Source organism: Schistocerca cancellata, chromosome 5 (assembly GCF_023864275.1).
Source record: "Schistocerca cancellata isolate TAMUIC-IGC-003103 chromosome 5, iqSchCanc2.1, whole genome shotgun sequence".
Lineage (NCBI taxonomy): Eukaryota > Metazoa > Arthropoda > Insecta > Orthoptera > Acrididae > Schistocerca > Schistocerca cancellata.
The window spans coordinates 375330550-375351728 of NC_064630.1; the positions used below are offsets into that span (position 1 = coordinate 375330550).

General features: G+C 36.9%; 1 protein-coding gene across 3 annotated transcripts in view; it reads right to left on the minus strand.

The window, feature by feature from the left end:
• LOC126188992 (tyrosine-protein kinase Abl) overlaps window positions 1–21179 on the minus strand; it is a 469368-nt gene that overhangs the window by 116221 nt on the left and 331968 nt on the right. For all 3 annotated transcript variants that reach the window (XM_049930790.1, XM_049930788.1, XM_049930789.1), the window contains exons 6-7: window positions 14474–14558; window positions 8384–8561 (exon numbers count right to left, since the gene is read on the minus strand). In XM_049930790.1, coding sequence (XP_049786747.1) covers window positions 8384–8561; window positions 14474–14558 — 263 coding nt within the window. The remainder of the gene's footprint in view (window positions 1–8383; window positions 8562–14473; window positions 14559–21179) is intronic.

Sequence of the window (21179 nt, forward strand, 5' to 3'; positions counted from 1 at the left end):
TTTCAACTGTCAGCAGATATTTTAACTCTACCCAATTTTAACTCAGTCAATGTGAAATGTCAGTTATCTTTATTGCATCAAAATATTCGAGGACTGAGAAATAAAATTAATGAATTAATTATCTGCATAAATGAATTAGAGTCTTCAAACCCAGCTGACATAATCTGCCTCTCTGAACATCATGTGACCACTGGTATACAGGGTTTAGGTTAGCATCTCACTTTTGTAGATCAGAAATGGAGAAAGGAGGAGTTGCCACATTCATCAGGAACTGTCATAAATTTAAGAACATAGACATACATAAATTTTGCCTAGAACAGCATATGGAAGCATGTGCAACAGAAGTAGAATTTCACAAAAAATCCTTCATAATATTAAGTGTATATCGAGTACCTGCAGGTAACTTTAATCTGTTCATAAACCACCTTGAAGCTGTACTGGCCCATTTAACAACCAAAAACAAAGAAATAGTGGTTGCTGGTGATTTCAATGAAGATTTCCTTAAAGACTATCCCAATAAGAACTTCTCTGAGTTAGTAACACTATCATTCAACTTAATTCCTGCTGTAAAGTTCCCCACTAGGGTAGCCAATAGCTCACAAACAGCCATTGATAATATCTTTACAGAAAAGTCCAATGAACAAATTTATATTACAAAACCAATAGTCAATGGCCTCTCAGATCATGACATGCAGTTCCTTCTGTTAAATGTTAATACTGAACAGGATATAAAATCTATTAAATCTGAGCTCAAGAAGGTAATCAATAAGCCAAAAATTGATTATTTTAGGACACTCCTCAGAGACATTCACTGGACTGATGTTTACAGTGCTCATGGCATGAATGGAAAATGTAACACTTTTGCTAATAAAGTGCTTACCTTATTCAAATACTGTTTTCCCCAAAAACCTACCAAGGTTAGAGAAAAGTCTACAAAGAAGCCATGGCTTACTCAAGGAATAGGGGTATCTTGTAAAACAAAAAGAAAACTGTATCTGTCAATCCGAAACAATTCCGATGTTGATGCTATAGCACATTACAAGAAATACTGCAAAATATTAAAGACTGTAATATGGACATCAAAGCAAATATATTACAAGGAAAAGATAGTCATATCAGATAACAAAATAAAGACAATATGGGATATAGTGAAGGAGGAGACTGGTAGAACTAGACATGAAGAGGGACAAATAGCATTAAGAGTAAATGATACATTGGCGACAGATGTGTATAGTGTTGCAGAACTTTTTAACAAACATTTTATAACTGTTACTGAAAAGATGGAGTTGTCAGGTTTTGTAGATGCTGCTATGGAATACTTCAGACCAGATATTTCAAGTAACTTCCATAATATGAATTTGACCCTCACTACCCCAGCAGAAATAATGTCCATCATAAAATCTTTAAAATCAAAAATATCTAGTGGGTATGATGAAATATCAACAAAGCTAATTAAAGAATGTGATTCTGAGTTAAGTAACATATTAAGCTATCTGTGTAACCAGTCGTTTATCTGTGGAATATTTCCTGAGTGGTTAAGATATGCTGAAGTTAAGCCACTGTTTAAGAAGGGAGATAAACAAATAGCAACAAATTTCCGTCCAGTTTCACTTTTGCCAGCATTCTCAAAAATTTTAGAAAAAGTAATGTACAATTGGCTTTATAACCATCTTATCTCAAATAAGTCAAAGTCACAGTTCAGATTTCTAAATGGTTCTGATATTGAGAAGGCTATCTACACGTGCTTAATTCATTAGATAAAAAATTGCAGGCAACTGGTATATTTTGTGAACTCTCACAGGCATTTGACTGTGTAAATTACAATATCCTTTTCAGTAAATTAGAATATTATAGTGTAACAGGAAATGCTGCAAAATGGTTCAAATCTTATATCTCTGGCAGGAAACAATTGATGATAATAATAATAAAGATTTTATTGTCTGTAGGCCATTACATAAATTGACAACGTCAAATGAAGTTTTAATTTATAATACAGTGAGATAAGGTATTGTCTACTGAAACATTTTAGCTTATATTACAATAAATGTACAGTGGGTCATCTGTTGGATTACTGCATTTTACAGTTGAAGAATTCATTGACATCATAGAACGGGTGGGCAATAAACCATTCATGCAGTCTTTCTTTGAGTGTATGTTCAGGAAGATCCCGTATAGCATGTGGCAGCTTATTAAATAGTTTGTGCCCTGTGACTTCATAGCTATTTATTGATTTTGATAATCTGTGGTAAGGCGTGTATATGTGTTTGATGCTTCTTGTGTTGTAATAATGTACATTTTCTCTACGTTTCACATCTCGTAGGTTCTTCTTTGTAAAGAGTAAGGCATTGTATACAGGGTGTTACAAAAAGGTACGGCCAAACTTTCATGAAACATTCCTCACACACGAAGAAAGAAAATATGTTATGTGGACATGTGTCCGAAAACGCTTAATTTCCATGTTAGAGCTCATTTTAGTTTTGTCAGTATGTACTGTACTGTACTTCCTTGATTCACTGCCAGTTGGCCCAATTGAAGAAAGGTAATGTTGACTTCGGTGCTTGTGTTGACATGCGAATCATTGCTCTACAGTAGTAGCATCAGGCACATCAGTACGTAGCATCAACAGGCTAGTGTTCATCACGAACGTGGTTTTGCAGTCAGTGCAATGTTTACAAATGCGGAGTTGGCAGATGCCCATTTGATTAATGGATTAGCACGGGGCAATACCCGTGGCGCGGTACGTTTGTATCGAGACAGATTTCCAGAATGAAGGTGTCCCGACAGGAAGACGTTCGTAATTGATCGGCGTCTTAGGGAGCACGGAACATTCCAGCCTACGACTCGTGAATGGGGAAGACCTAGAACGACGAGGACACCTGCAATGGACGAGGCAATTCTTCGTGCAGTTGATGATAACCCTAATGTCAGCGTCAGAGAAGTTGCTGCTGTACAAGGTAACGTAGACCACGTCACTGTATGGAGAGTGCTACGGGAGAACCAGTTGTTTCCATACCATGTACAGCGTGTGCAGGTACTATCATTAGATTAGATTAGATTAATACTAGTTCCATGGATCATGAATACGATATTTCGTAATGATGTGGAACGAGTCAAATTTTCCAATACATGACATAATTAAGTTAATTTAACAACATACTTAAGTTAATATAACAACTTTTTCATTTTTTTGTGTATTTTTATTTTTTTATTTTTATTTTTATTTTTATTTTTTTTAATTTATATCTAAAAATTCCTCTATGGAGTAGAAGGAGTTGTCATTCAGAAATTCTTTTAATTTCTTCTTAAATACTTATTGGTTATCTGTCAGACTTTTGATACTATTTGGTAAGTGAACAAAGACTTTAGTGCCAGTATAATTCACCCCTTTCTGTGCCAAAGTTAGATTTAATCTTGAATAGTGAAGATCATCCTTTCTCCTAGTATTGTAGTTATGCACACTGCTATTACTTTTGAATTGGGTTTGGTTGTTAATAACAAATTTCATAAGAGAGTATATATACTGAGAAGCTACTGCGAGATCCTTAAATAAATGTCTGCAGGATGATCTTGGGTTGACTCCAGCTATTATTCTGATTACACGCTTTTGTGCAATAAATACTTTATTCCTCAGTGATGAATTACCCCAAAATATGATGCCATATGAAAGCAACGAGTGAAAATAGGCGTAGTAAGCTAATTTACTAAGATGTTTATCACCAAAATTTGCAATGACCCTTATTGCATAAGTAGCTGAACTCAAACGTTTCAGCAGATCATCAATGTGTTTCTTCCAATTTAATCTCTCATCAATGGACACACCTAAAAATTTGGAATATTCTACCTTAGCTATATGCTACTGATTAAGGTCTATATTTATTAATGGCGTCATACCATTCACTGTACGGAACTGTATGTACTGTGTCTTATCAAAATTCAGTGAGAGTCCGTTTACAAGGAACCACTTAGTAATTTTCTGAAAGACAGTATTGACAATTTCATCAGTTAATTCTTGTTTGTCAGGTGTGATTACTATACTTGTATCATCAGCAAAGAGAACTAACTTTGCCTCTTCATGAATATAGAATGGCAAGTCATTAATATATATTAAGAACAACAAAGGGCCCAAGACTGACCCTTGTGGAACCCCATTCTTGATAATTCCCCAGTTTGAGGAATGTGCTGATCTTTGCATATTATGAGAACTACTTATTTCAACTTTCTGCACTCTTCCAGTTAGGTACGAATTAAACCATTTGTGCACTGTCCCACTCATGCCACAATACTTGAGCTTGTCTAGCAGAATTTCATGATTTACACAATCAAAAGCCTTTGAGAGATCACAGAAAATCCCAATGGGTGGTGTTCGGTTACTCAGATCATTCGAAATTTGATTGGTGAAAGCATATATGGCATTTTCTGTTGAAAAACCTTTCTGGAAACCAAACTGACATTTTGTTAGTACTTCATTGTTACAGATATGTGAAGCTACTCTTGAATACATTACTTTCTCAAAAATTTTGGATAAAGCTGTTAGAAGGGAGATTGGACAGTAATTGTTGACATCAGATCCATCCCCCTGCTATCAGCAGCTGATTGGCCTCCACGGGTACACTTCTGCGAATGGTTCATCCTACAATGTGTCAATCCTCATTTCAGTGCAAATGTTCTCTTTACGGATGAGGCTTCATTCCAACGTGATCAGATTGTAAATGTTCACAATCAACATGTGTGGGCTGACGAGAATCCGCACGCAATTGTGCAATCACGTCATCAACACAGAATTTCTGTGAACGTTTGGGCAGGCATTGTTGGTGATGTCTTGATTGGGCCCCATGTTCTTCCACCTACGCTCAATGGAGCACGTTATCATGATTTCATACGGGATACTCTACCTGTGCTGCTAGAACATGTGCCTTTACAAGTACGACACAACATTGGGTTCATGCACGATGGAGCTCCTGCACATTTCAGTCAAAGTGTTCGTACGATTCTCAACAACAGATGTGGTGACCGATGGATTGGTAGAGGCGGACCAATTCCATGGCCTCCACGCTCTCCTGACCTCAACCCTCTTGACTTTCATTTATGGGGACATTTGAAAGCTCTTTTCTACGCAACCCCGGTACCAAATGTAGAGACTCTTCGTGCTCGTATTGTGGACGGCTGTGATACAATACGCCATTCTCCAGGGCTGCATCAGCGCATCAGGGATTCCCTGCGACGGATGGTGGATGCATGTATCCTCGTTAACGAAGGACATTTTGAACATTTCCTGTAACAAAGTGTTTGAAGTCACGCTGGTACGTTCTGTTGCTGTGTGTTTCCATTCCATGATTAATGTGATTTGAAGAGAAGTAATAAAATGAGCTGTAACATGGAAAGTAAGCGTTTCCGGACACATGTCCACATAAGATATTTTCTTTCTTTGTGTGTAAGGAATGTTTCCTGAAAGTTTGGCTGTACCTTTTTGTAACACCCTGTATATAGAGGTTTATTACTGTCATAATTATTTTGTTTAGTAAATAAGGGTTTGCTGTGAGCCTTATGTGAAGAATGTGTAATTATCCTAATGGCTTTCTTCTGCAATAGTACGATGTCATGTATACGACTACAGTTACCCCACAAGATAATGCCATAGGATATTATACTTTGGAAAAACGCAAAATAAGATGATCTGATGTATGTTTGAGGTACACAATTTCTGAGTTGTCTTAATAAATAAATTACTCTAGATAGCTTACTACTAATATAGTTTACATGTTGGCCCCAGCACAGGTTTTAAGATCATTAAGATTGTTACTGCTATGAAGAAAAGTTGTATCATCTGCATACAATACAGTGGTGGATCTAATAAATGAGGGGAGGTCATTGATCATTATCAGAAACAGGAAGGGGCCCAGTACAGACCCCTGAAGCACACCTACTTTAACATTTTCTATGTTTGACACTTCCTTACCAACACAAACTACCTGTTTACGGTTGTCGAGATAAGCTTTTAATAGTCTGAGACTGCTTCCTTTGATGCCTTAGAATTGTAGTTTCTCTAGTAGTGATGTGTGCTCGACACAGTCGAAGTCCTTGCTTAGATCACTGAATGAGACCTGAGCAAAGCCTTTTTTCTCAAAAACTTTGAGGATGTAACTGACTACCGTGTTGATTGCATCAATGGTCGATAGATTCTTCCTAAACCATATTGTGTAGCATTAATTATTCCTAGATTCTCAAAGTGAGATGATAATTGTTGGTACATGATGCATTCTGTTACCTTGGAGAATGCGGGTACTACTGAAATAGGCCTGCAACTAGATGGAGAGTCTTTATCTCCTTTTTTGTATACTGGGATGATCCTAGACAGTTTTAACTCATCAGAAAAATATCCCTCAAGTAAGCACTTGTTTATGCAATGGGTTAAAGGGTACAGAATGCAATCACACACTTTTTTTTAGCAGGTTGCACGATATGCCATACATATATAAGCTATCAGATAATTTCAGTTGTTTTATGACTCCTTGTACAAATCTAGGTGATGCTTCGGAGAAGGTTAGCATGCTTGTATTTAGTGACTGTCTACCCCAATTTTGGGAGAGTAACTCTGATCAACTAATGTCTGGTTTGATAATTGTGTCTCCTATTTCTTTCACTGAATTAATAAAAAAAAACTCAGAGTGTTTGAGGTGGGATATTAATTTTGTCTTTTTTTAGTATTTGTGGCAGCACTGTTAATTACTTTCCAAGCGGTTTTGCATTTATTGGTGGAATTACTTATGCTGTTGGCATTTTAGTTTTTTTGGCTTGCAGGATGGCTTTTTTGTATTCATTCCTGCATTCCACATTGGCTGATTTGGCAAGGGTGTTATTAGGAAAGAGACATGTATCAAGCTATCAGGCATCATCCAACTGGTAACTAATTACATGTGGGGTCCCACAAAGTTCCATTTTAGGGCCCTTACTTTTTCTTGCGTTTATCAATGACCTTTCATCAGTAACATTACCAGACGCCAAGTTCGTTTTGTTTGCCGATGATACAAACATTGCAATAAATAGCAAATCAAGTGTAGTCTTAGAAAGATCAGCTAATAAAATATTTGTGGACATTAATCACTGGTTTCTAGCCAATTCTTTGTCACTAAACTTTGAAAAAACACACTACATGCAGTTCAGAACTTGTCTGGGGTGTCCCACGAGTACGTGCCTAACATACGATGACAAGCAGATAGAATAAGTGGACAGTGTTAAATTCCTGGGATTACAGCTTGATAATAAATTCAACTGGGAAAAGCACACCACACATCTGCTGAAGTGTCTTAACAAATCTCTATTTGCAATGCGAATTGTGTCAGACATAGGGGATATAAAAATGAAAAAGCTGGCATACTATGCTTACTTTCATTCCATAATATCATATGAGATAATTTTTTGGGGTAATTCATCAAGCCAAGCTAAAGTTTTCTGGGCACAAAAATGTGCAGTAAGAGTTATATGTGGTGTGAACTCAAGAACTTCCTGCAAAAAGCCTGTTTAGGAAACTAGGAATACTAACTACTGCTTCTCAATATATTTATTCTTTAATGAAATTTGTCATTAAAAATATATCACAATTTCAAACCAACAGCTCAATTCATGGAATCAATACTAGAAATAAGAATAATCTTCACAAGGATTTAGAGTCCCTTAGTCTTGTACAAAAAGCTGTGCATTATTCAGGAACACTCATTTTCAATAACTTGCCAGCAGGCATAAAAAGCTTAACAACCAATTAAATTCAGTGTTTAAGAGAAGCCTAAAGGATTTATTGGTGGCCAACTCCTTCTACTCCATTCATTAATTTCTCAGTTTTAGCTGTGTGAGTGTTTTTAAGTACAATCTAACTTCTGCACCATTTCAGTGCAGTAATGTGTTCATTGTAAATAAGTATTATAGTATTTGTATTACATGTTTATTACCTTATAAATAAATAAACTTTTTTATTTTAAATTCAGTGCATTAGTATTTGTAAAATGATCCTTTCGCATAGTGTTCATTAAAAAATGAAGATCGTTCCACTTGAGACCTGTGGAATGGTACATTAGTTTATTTGTTTGAGTTGTAAATATTTATCATGTATTGTTGTTTTTATGACATGTTCTACATCCTGGAGGACCTCCTCAATAAGGATCAATTGGAATTAAAGTGAATCTAATCTAATCTGATGTATTTAGAGTTTATGTATTTTCCTCAAAGAAAACAAACAAACACACACACACACACACACACACACACACACACACACAGCTAAAACAATTCATGCAAAGCTGTCATAGAGAGCAGAATATTCCCTCATCTTTATTTACTTCAAATTCTTGACTTTTCCTAAAAAAAAGTCCTGTAGATCATAAAAACTCACCTGTGTATAAAGCTGCGGCTTTCAAGATAGCTCATACCACTAGCAATCTGGGTGGCCATATACATCAAAACAACAGCTGTTATATGCTCCTTACTTCCAGTGCGCAGATAGTCCAGTAAATTACCCTTGCTCATGAACTCTGTTATTATATAAAATGGAGGTTCACGGGTACAAACACCTGTCAAAAACAAACAAGAATATTTTTAAATATCATCATGGTATGAAAAAGAACTAAAGTTACAAAATAACAGTTTCAATAAAAATACAAGAAATGAATGGAGATAACTTAAAGGAGACCAATATGACAACTTAAAAACAGGGAGGAAAGACAACTTTGCCATTGTCACTCTCAGCTATTTAAAACTATTGTTTTGCCCGAGTCTAATAATTATAAATTCTTTTGCAGCTCTGCAGCAAAAAGAAGGTGAAAGAGAACTGTTATTTTTATCACTGTCAATTTGGTACTGACTGATGCCTGTCAATTTTCAACATCAAACGAATGAACCAATGATAGATTTCTTTACCACTTTGCTTAGATTACACACCATATATGAACAATGGAAAGTCCGGGATGGAATAACAGTACTGTGGAAAGGATAAACTGCTAGTGACTGCATAGAGAAGGCACTGAGTCACAGAGAGACACAATGAAAAAGAAGAAAAAGAATGCTAAAAATATTAAAAAAGCCCAAAGCCCCCCCTCCCCCCGAGAAAAAGAAGCCCACCAAGAAAGAAAGAGAGACCTCCCACCACCACAAAAACACACACACACACACACACACACACACACACACACACACAATCACTGCCATCTCTGGCACTAAGGCCAAACTGTGTCTGAGATGAGCAGCAATCTGGGGTGTGGGTAGTTGGAGAAAGAAAAAGTGTGGCATGGGGACAGGGAGGTGTTGCAGGGTAAGGGTGGGGAAATATGCTAATGTTGCTTGTGGGAGGGTGCAAGGACATGGGGGGGGGAGGGAGTGGGGACAAGATAAGGTTCCTACATGCGGCATTGGGAGGTTATACAGGAGGGGGGAGGAGGAAAGAGAGGAGGTAAGTGCAGCAAGGGAAGTGTTATGTAGGTGCATCGGTGGGATAGATGAATGTGAGCTATTGGAATAGGAGCAGGGTTGGGGACAGGCTGGTAGAGGACAGAGACTAGCAAAGATTGAAGCCAGAGATGTTACTGGAACAATGTATCAGGTAGAGTTTCCACCTGCACAGTTCAGAAAAGCTGGTATTTCAGAATGAAATTTTCACTCTTCAGCAGAGTGTGCACTGATGTGAAACTTCCTGGCTGATTAAAACTGTGTCTTGGACTGAGACCCTAAATTGACACCTTCACCTTTCACGGGCAAGTGCTCCACAGTTCTAGAGCGCTTGCCCGCATACGGCAAATGTCTCCAGTTCAAGTCTTGGTTCAGCACACTACTTTAATCCGCCAGGAAGTTTCAAAGTTGGCACTGATGGGAAGAATCCAGGTGGGACACATTGTCAAGCAGTCATTAAAGTACGCACATTGTAGTGGCCAGCATGTTAAGCAGCTGGATGGTCCTGCTGTCTCCTCGTTACAGCTCGGTGCTGGTCATTAATCAAACAGAGGGCTTGTTAGTTTGTCATGGCCACACAGATTGTGACACAGTGCTTGCTGCTAAGTCTGGTTGTTTTCACAGGTTGCACTGCCTTTATGGAGTAGGAGATACCTGTGACAGGAATGGATTAGGTGATAGTGGGAGAATGGGACAGATCTTGCATCTAGGTCTACTGCAGGGGTATTAGCCACAAGGCAAGGGGATGGCAACAGGAGTGCAGTAAGGATGGACAAGGATATTGCATAGATTGCATGGGCGGCAGACACTGTGTGAGGGGTGGAGAGATAGCAGGGAGCATATTTCTCCTTTTACAGCATGATGAGAGATGCCACAGTTTTGACTACCTTCTCTTTTTCATTGCAGCTGTCTGCAATTCAATGTGGTGATTAGCAACATGGTGAATAGCAATTTATCCTTTCCATATTATTATTACAACATATTTGATGGTTACAATCAATTTCAGGGGCCGATAGCAACAGCAACTTTTTGTATTTATATTTTTGAGTCACTTACAGAAATCGTCCATTATTTTCTTACATTTCCATTCAGCACAAGTGAACAATGATAATGTACTAGCTTTGGGATTTCTATCTCTACATTTACTGAATCAAAGAACTCGGGCTTTTTTGTTGCAATTACATCTAAGATATTCTTTTCTGAATGGGTTGTCAGACTAACTGCCAATAATAATTTCTGGAAAAGATATTTAATGCAATGTCGTAATAGTTTCTACCTGAAGAGTTATTCCAAATGTCTGCATCTTCCTGTCTATATCTGACAAATTTTCATCTTTTTTGTTTTTTTTGTTTTGTTTAAGCATACTCAGAGAACTAACATTCAGGACAATTATCTCGGGATTTTGACTCTCATCTTCTTATGACTTCTGCATTTTTATAGCAATAACGACACTGATACACTTGGCTTGCTAGTATATATATTCATCTAGAATTTCAATTTTGCTGACACAAATTTATATTTTCACCTATCTTTCTGTGCCAAGCATTATTAAGATCACCACAGCATGCAAGTAACACAGGAATCTTATTCAAATTTTCCCCTTATCGCACTCTCCTTATTCGTCAATCTTTCCTCTTCAAAATATATTATGTGACATGTTTGTTCATTTAAGATTAATATGATCTGATGGGAAAATTTCGTTTCCTCACCTATTTTGAAAACTGCAGTATATTAATTTGGGGAGCAGGAACAACCAATATTTAGCATGAACTCAAGTGTTTAAAAACTATGAACCATTACTTTCTTATGCACTTCATACCTATTTACTTATTATACATAAAATTTGATGGGATCCCAAAGTCTGAAAATCATGAACACTGAATTTCTCAAATTGAGAGAGTAATAAACCAATAGTGCACACAATACTGGATGTAATAAGCTTCTGTCTTTTATGATGTGTTCCATAGATATGCTTGTGTTATCTCCACATAAAGGTGTTTTCAGTAGTCTGTAACATTTAATGACAATCCTCCTGCCTGAAGAAGGAGCCACTGGCTCCGAAAGATTGCCAGTTATAACTGTCTTTTATGTGTGTGTTCTGCCGCTGCTTTGCGAGTAATTTTTTATCTATTCAATTAAATTATTTCATCAATGATTGATTGATTTTGTTGTTACACTGAATAATGTGCTCAACGAACCACAGTGAATGAGATCTTTGACCAACAGGATTTCTCCTCCTCCACGAGAAAACTACTGAATGACAAAAGGTATACGCTGGCAAAATGGGTTAGCATTTACTTTCTTTTCTTTCTGCCTTCCCTTCATTCTCCCTTCCTCTTGCTCTTTCTGTATTGAAGTACTCAGCAAGGGAAACAAAATGACTGAAATTCTTATGTTCCTAAGGTCTCTAACACAGTTCATCATAAAATATTTAATAACACCATAAATAAGCAATGTGCAAGATGATGAGTTCACATCACAACTGGAAAATGGAGTAAAAACAATCCTGACATCACGTTTCAGTAAAAAAAGAAAAATGTGTATCAAATGTGAAACAAAATTTCAGAAGTCACAAACAAAACTCTGTTTAAATATGGTAAGATAATAATAACTGATAAATTACTACTAACTATTGGCAGAGAAAATCAGCCTAGTGTTCACTTCTGTATGGTGTTAGGCTGTGATGAAGGAGTCTGTTAGGCATAAACGTGTATCTGTGAATCACCTAGAAATTGAGAAATTCTATGTCTGGTCTCCAGCTGCTTGCACACATTACTCAATGTTTTTCTGGCAGTTAATGTTTCTCTTCTAGCTGTGCTTTGTGCACCACTTCACATAAAATCATGTCTATTAATGCACCAGTATTCAAATTCCCCTTGAGATTGATTACTGCTCTGCTTTTCTTATTTATGTACCATATCCTGTCAGTTAAAAGTTTTGAGATTGGGGTGGTAAAAAACAGATAAAAGTTAAGATGGTGGTTTTAACACTGCAAGTGTTCTAAGTAGTCCCCCCCATCACCACTTCAGTACAGTTTTTCAATTGACCATGTGAAACTGTCAGGAAAGTCCTTCTTTGGAATGCTGTTCAACTCATGAGTCGCAATGGCTCTAATGTCTATTACATTGTTAGAGCTTTAAGCCATGATGTGAATTTCTGCATTTTTTGTCTTTCTGTGGTTAGATCATATTGGTAACACTAAGTCTCGTCACCTGTGACCATTTTTTCACAGAAAAAAATTGTCTGCGTTTTTTATTTCAATCAAGTTACAGCATACATACACGTTTGTAATTTTTGTTTGTGAGTCAAGGTATGTAGGACAAACTTTCCATACTCTCTTCTATTCTTCAAACTGTTCTGGAGAATGCCCTGAACATCTGATTTAGGGATGTTGGTCCACTGCTATGTGTGACACAACAATGTTGACAGACTGTGGTTGAACATCCACTACTTAACACTGCCTGCTCACAAATGACTAGCTGAATGCACATTGTGTTGTTTACAGTTGTTAGTTCAAGCTGTCACCATAGTTACTATGCTGATGTTATGTACACACCACGAATAAAACAAATCTCACAACTGTTTAGATGAACTGTATATATACACCTTTGTAATTGCTACTTGTTCTCCATCACATTCTATCTTATACTATTAATGCCAAGTGGACTCAATAAACAAAAATGATTAAATAATTTACCACTTATTTTATTATAGCTCACTGGTACCTCTATCAAGTTTTCAAACAGATACGAGACGACTTCTACTAACGTTACTGTATGTCCCCCAAGAAAGGAATCAGTATTATGATGTGTCAAGATGAAACAAATCCATTATAAGAAATAAATTATCAACTAAAAATAAACCTAGACTTGATATGTGATCATTTCCTTCATTTAAAAGTACGGTTTGCACACAAGCACTTGTTCTCTGTACCATTCACCAACAGCTGTACAGTACTGAAACGACTGATGAAATTAACGGCTTTAAAAACTCCTTCATCAATGATGCACAAAGGTAGCATATCATCGAAACTCATTTACCCTGGCTTAGGAAATCTGAATGCATGAGGGTGTGCTGAAAAAAAGTAATACCTCTGCATTTTTTGTGTGAAAACTCTTGAAGCTTTTTAAGTAAGATAAACTTTATTAACATCTTGCATCTTTATCTTCATGTTTACACATTTATTTCTCAACATGAGTCACATTGGCAACAAGAACATTTCTCCAAACGAGCAACCACTATGTTGATACCGTCACTGTAGAATGTCTGATTTTGTTGACAGTGGCAAACTTCACTTCTGCTTGCACAACCTCATCAACATCAAAGCCATGTGCTCTGGGGTGGTGGTCAAGTTTAGGAAACAGATGAAAATCAGATGGGGCCAAGTCGGGACTGTATGGAGGATGATCGACGACAGTGATCCAAGGTGTCGAATTGTTACAGATGTTGCAATGCTCTGGTCTGGTCTGTTATTGTCATGCTGAACGAGAAGGCACTCCATGTGCGGACAAACTCTTTGATTTTGAAACTTGATTACAGCATGGTCCTTCTCATGCACCAACATAGTTGCATTACACACCACTTCATTACATGCTACAGTTCAGAGCCCTTTAGCAATAGAGGATTGCAACATGCGTCAGTTAAGTGGGAAATATGACCGACTAATATGCACAGCGTGTGATGTCTCAACTAATAACGAGAACAGAATAATAAATTCGGAGCACTGCTTTTCAACATGTCCTCATATAATTAATTGTCAGTAGTAACAAGATCTAAGTTGAAATATTTAAAACAGGTCTTGAGAACTTTACATTTGATGGGAATGAAATGCACTATTTTATGCAGAATGCACTATTTTACGAAGAATTTGAGTCACTGGTTTTGTGTAGTACAAGGTGAGCCAATATAAAATCTTGTGTTTCCCTGAAATAGCAAATTGGATAAATTGTAATATTGAAGGGAATGACAACAAGAGGCAAGCATTTAATATTAAATATACACAAATAAATTTCATAAATCTGATAATCCCTAAGAAACTCACCTAATAACTGAACCAAATTAGGATGTTTCATCTCTTTCATGATGGCAGCCTCTTCTAGGAAGTCTTTTAATGCCATGGTGTCTTCCTGTAATACAGGGAAGTGAAGCAACCACAATTTGGTAAAGAGTTATTAAGTTAAACCTCATTCTGGTTTCCACCATAAAACACATTGCACAAGAAAATTTAGCAAACTCCAACAAAAGAATTACAATGAATATCTATTTTATTCAGATATATTACAGTATATTCTGTCAAAGAACACAGCTGCAACAGAAGATCCCACAGGGTAATTTCCAGGTGAACACAGTTGCAGTCACATTCTGATAGTCTTGTAATAATTATCACTCAAAGACTGTTTACAATTAGAATAAAGTAACAACTTAATTAAACTAAAATTGAGGAGTCATGTAACTGACTACCGTGCTCACTGGCCACATCACCCCCTGTCTACCTTCCCCACCACCTCTACCCCATCAAAATTTTAATGGCTCAAGCTGTCTAAAGAAACACATTAAAATAGCTCAAGAATTGTAGCATACAAAAAAGAGAAAAAGCAGAAATACTAAACATGTATGGTGCCATTCAAATATAAATACTAGACAGATGTTCTGAAATCCAATTTTAAAACATTCACTTTAAATCTGTGAAGCAAACAAGGAAATTTTATTCTGTAACTAGTGACATAAATACACACACAAAATCAAACATGAAACATTTTACTAGGTTACAGAGCTGACAAGTATCATGCAATTTTGCTCAGTCCCAAGCAGATTTATCACCACAACATTTAAAAATTGACACTGGATATCAGTAAGAGTTTTTTCTCATGATATTACTTACTAACAAATGTCAGTTTCATCAAATAATAATCACTCACACTGACAGGTTATTTACCAAATAGACTAACAGTACTACTAATGTTGTTCTATATTTCTGCATTTATGGCTAATGACTGAATTTTATTACAGTGTTATAAGCTACCGTAAAAAATTTCGCTGCGGTACACTTAATCGTTACGAAAATGTTTTGCGACTTAGTGTGTGGTAGATGCAACCTAAACTATCTTATATAGATGAAGCATTCTGCAAAATGAAATATCATAGTCCAAATCATTAATTCCGTAACATTTTATTTCCTTTCTGTTGAGGCAGGTTCTGTAAACTAGATAAATATAAATCAGGGTGACTACACATTTTCAACAAAGAAATACACCTGACCCGACGGCCAGCATTTACTGTTACACTAATTTGGTTGATTTGTATACTGTTACCTGACCTCTCTGAGGGCTACTGATAAAAGCCATACTGCTTAAAACTTTCAGATCACAGACTTTGTTAAAACATCTTAGTGCAGTCTTTATATGGTAATTTTAACAGCCTGTACATGCAAAACACACATACCTATATTATGGTATGGTGGCTTTTATAATGGCACTTCTTTAAATTTATTTACTTAGTTGTTTATTTTGGGGAGGGGAGGAGGCGGTGTGGGGAGGGGGACAGAGGCTACTTTCCCAGTGGCATGAAAATGAAGATGTCATCAACACTCTAAACCTAGTTCAAGAGGTGCCACACACACATAGGACTAAGAAAATTATATACAAAAAATGATTATCAGAAGCAGTATGTGCTTCTAAGTTGTATCGGATTATCGCCGAAAAGTTTTCAGGCCAAAAAAAAAAAAAAAAGAGGAAGAAGACACTTTATCCAAGGATAAAGACTTCTAAAACATTATTTGATTTTCACATCATACAAGATGTGATTGAAAAGTAACAGGATTTTTTTTAATTTTGTGGGCTTTATATATCCAATTCTCATTTTTTTAATGTTGGTATACATGTTCCTTAAATAAAAAAATAAAATAAAAAAATTGAGAATTGGATATATAAAGCCCACAAAATTAGAAAAAAAATCCTGTTACTTTTCAATCACATCATGTATGATGTGAAAATCAAATGTTGGTACACATGCTCCTTTCAGAAGGATGTAGGTTGCAGTAGGTACTGGGAGATGAAGAAGCTTGCACAAGATAGAGTAGAATGGAGAGCTGCATCAATCCAGTCACAGAACTGAAGACAACAACAACAACAACACATGTTCCTAATGTATGTTTACATTTTCAGCTGTTTTGAGTATTTAGTTTGACAGTTGAAAATGTTGTATGTGTTTTCAAGAGCTTGGCTTGAAAAATGGAGTAAAGTGCAGCACCACATTCAAAATGTTGACTGTGGATTTACAAAAATCTACTATGATAAAGACAAGAGTTTACAATTGGTGTAAATATTTCAAAAAGAGTCAAGAAGACATTGAAGATGACAACTGCCATGGACACCCTAGCACAACAATGCAGAAGAAATAAAAAACTTGTTCTGGAAAACTGCTGGATCACTAACAGAGATGTTGCTGATGATGATGATGGCATATGCTTTGGCTCATGCCGAGCAAATTTACAGATGTGTTGGGCTTGAAATATGCAGCATGCACATTTGTTCTGAAATTGCTGAATTTTGACCGAAAACAATGTCATGTAGAAATTGCTCAGGAATTGCTGAATGAAGTTGACAATGATCCAGACCTTCCAAAGAAGGTTGTAAAAGATGACAAAACATGGGTATACAGGTATGACCTCGAAACCAAGGCCTAGTCATTCCAATGGAAACTGCTTGAGGAGTGAAGATAAAAAAAATTCAACAATTCTGATCACATGTCAAGGTTCTTCTCATAGTTTTCTTTGATTATAATGGGGCAGTGTGTCATGAGTTCCTGCCATTTGTCATACAATCAATAAGGAATACTACCCGGAAATTATGCACCTTTTGTGTGAAGAAACCCAAAGAAAATTACCAGGGTTGCGGCAAAAGACTCACAGAATTCACATCATGATAATGCTCCCCCTCACACATCAATGGTTGTTCACGAATTTTTAATGAAAAACAAAATCATTATATTGCCTCAGCCACCGTATTATCCAGACATGGCTCCCTGCGACTTTTTTATATTCCTGAGGATGAAGAGAACTGTGATAGGACGTCATTTTGCCCCCACTGAAGAGATAAAAACAGAATCGCTGAAGGAGTCAAACATTATAACGAAAACTGAGTTCCAGAAGTGCTTCCAATATAAGGAAAAGTATTGGCACAAGTATATTATATCTGAGGGGGATTACTCTGAATGGGACCAAGTGAATTTTGATGAATAAATAAAACTTCTTTAAGACAAACAAATCCAATACTTTCTGATCACACCTCATATTTGCCTCACACACATTGTATGAAGATATGTTATACTTTGCTTTACTGAAGTTAATTTAACAAATTCTAGAAGTAGGTTGAAAGTAACTGATTGAACAGCTACTTCAGTGTAATAATTTATGATACACAGTAAATGAGATATTTATATGATTTTCACTTTGTTTTCCAAATGTGGAGGTTTCCCTTTTACTGCAAAACCCAAATTGCATTGACCCCATTTTTTTTGTAATGGAACCAAAGAAAAGAAATGGCACAAAGAAAAGAAATCAAACTTCAAATATAACAGCCACCAGGCCATACAGCAGTAAACAATAAGCCAAAACTGCAACCACTATAAATGAGAAAAAAATGAATCTGCAAAAAAGATGGTGGTCAAAGCTTGTGCTCGATTCACACACTTACTATAAAAATACTTTTCTGTCACAAAGCATCAGTTTTAGTTTTTAATAAGGCCTATGTACGAGTTGGTGGATTTTGCAAGTGCACCCTAACACATTGCCCTACATACAGATTGGGATGTCTGCCAGAACCGAGAACCAGTGAAACAAGCATTCGGGTAACAATAACAACCAAAAGAACATCATGACAGATTATTTGTATTGGCATGTCTCTCATATTATGTTCTAATTGCTCTGCTACAAGACAAACATTGTTACAGGACTTTAATGCTGATCTTCCCATTTCCAAATGAAAACTCTGAAGCAGAGTTGCACAGAACCTCCTATTCCAGAAGCAGACAATTTACAAATAGACAGCAACAGCAGACCATCGAGAATTGGAAACACATTATCTGTTCATACAAATCCTATTTCTGACAGTACGTGGAGGACTGAGTGTAGCAATTATAGCAGTTCCCAGAATATATTTCTGGATGTAACACATGCAAGGCACGGACAAAGCTGTCAGTAATTCTACAATTTTCTGTGAATGTCTTAACTATGGAAAATTTTTTTCTTTAATTGAGATGTGTCTAATCTTAACACCTACACAGAGTTGTTAGACATGAGCGATTTGTCACTCAATCTTAATGGAGTCCAACTGATACTAGCCCTGTCTTCCAAATTAACAGTTCTCACAAACTCTGGGCTAAGACTGCAACTGCTTGGCATGATGGTAAAAACTGTACAGCAGATGTGGGGGTCATATTAACCTCAGATTTTAATCCCATTGATAATCTCTCTGATCACCTTAAACAGTACTCCAACTGTGAAGAATAGCACCCACACAAGTTGGTCAAAGACCACAACTCCTTGTGACGTAAGTGGTTGCCTCCTACACCGACACGCTTAAGAGTTCATTTCGTAATTAACTGTAGCTGTCATGTACACTCATAGAAGTGGTGTTTGCTGTCAAGACTAAAAGTGAATAAATTTTTGTCAAATAAAAGACAAGATTAGTGTTTGGGGCTCAGTTCAGATTTGTGATGGATGAAAAAGGCACCCTGCCATGTTCCTTCTGAAGGAACCATCCTGGTATTCATTCCACTCAATTCAGGAAAACAACAGGAAAATCAAATCGATGCCTGGACTCTGAACTGAAAACTGAATCCTGGTCCCCCACAAATGATAATCCTGTGTCAAACTTGGCACCAACTCTCATGGTTCACTAAGTGAGCTTATGTATCTCCAGCAAATGACCAAATTAGAAAAGTGTAGCAGTGGGTATTGTTAACTTTTCTCAAAAAATAAATTCACAATAGTTGTCTTTAGTGTTAAACTGAGTATAATGGGTGTTACTGTAATACATAAATAAGGAATGTGTATTTAAAGCTTAAATACACAATTACTATTATACTGTATCAGAAGCTACATTACATCTCCAATTTCCACTTTTTCTTCAGTAGTAGCTTGAATCAAACAGAAAAGCTGCCGTTGAAAATATGTATGAAAAGCAAGGCCAACACTTTTACAAGGTTGCAACTCACCACAGCAATACTGAAAACTTCAAAGCTATATAATACCTTCCCAGAAGGAGTAGTACATTTTAAAGATCTGAAGTACCATAAGAAACACTGATGGACAGCTACTGTATTTGAATAGGAGGTAAGGACTGATCTGCATAGTTACTTATGCCAGGGGGTGCATCATTCTATAGAGCTTTTTCATTGTAAGTGTATTAATTTTCTTCCTGTAGCAGCAGCAATAAATTCTTCATAAGAAGAGAATTGTTGGGAATTTACCGCTGACTCAATAGTCCAACAACTCAAAAACTACAACAGGTATTCATTTAACAGAATTCATGAATTAAAAAACATATGTACGATTAGTAACTCCACTGAGAAAAGGTACCAAAAACTACATAAACATGGACAAGGACCACTACACAAATACTCAACTGCAATTGTGACAGAGTATGGATTACAGCAGAAATAGGTACTAGTACTAACAAGTAAAAGGATCTTCTATTTCCCCTGAAATATACACATCCCCTCTAGATCATAAAAAGTGTGCATGGGCCCCTAAGTGAGCCACTTGTGAGATAATGGAAAATCCAGGATGGAAAGTAACAATATCATGAGAAGCCTCTTCCCTGTTCCCATTCCAGCACTACACAGCTGTCACTCCACCACCACACCTAGTCTGTTTATTTCTCTCCTTTTGCACTACTCCCCCCCCCTTCCCCACCTCTCCCCTGTCCTCCGTCTAACCTGCAGCACTTCACTGTCCACCACCCCCACCATACTATCCCTCCCACTCCCCACCCCAGCCTCCTCCTTACCCCCACCCCCAGTCGCCACTCCCATCATACAGTGGTGCTGCTGCTCGCATACACTGCCTGAGACTGCAGTCATGTTTGTGAGTTGCATTTGCATTTGCGTGTGCGCACATATGTGTGCCTATTGCTGATGAAGGCGAATGACCAAAAGCTTTAATTGCGAGAGTCTTTTTGTTGTGCCTATCTGCGACTCAGCACCTCCGCTATATAGTGATTAACAACTTTCCTTCTCATAATATTGTCACATTTGACTTGTGAGATAGTTATGAGTGTGGGATTATGATTAACCACTAACTTCAGTATGACTATGTTATTGTATGCTGCTGTTAATTGTGATCCACCTGTATATACAACAACAAAATTTATTATTATGTTTCTAGATAAATAAATAATGAATCTCATGTGGCTCATAGCTTGGTGCCAATACTTTCATACAATGCCATTTTAGTGTGGGGTGTGTCAGAGTGGATGCTGCCCGGTCCACTGCACAAAAAGTGTTATCGCTACCAGTGAACTAAGGAGGGGGATTATCAAATTTGCCACACGAGTAGAATTCTTCCTATTGCAGATTACTAACACCAGAGAATTTTCACTAATAAATTCAACTGTTCTTCACAGCAAGATATTGAGTGCTTCACTGACTAAGTTATGACGGACAAACTATTTGCGGACACAAAATAATGCACCCTAGCCAGTTGCAGCACTTCCCTCCACTCCTTCCCTACAGCAGAAACAACAACG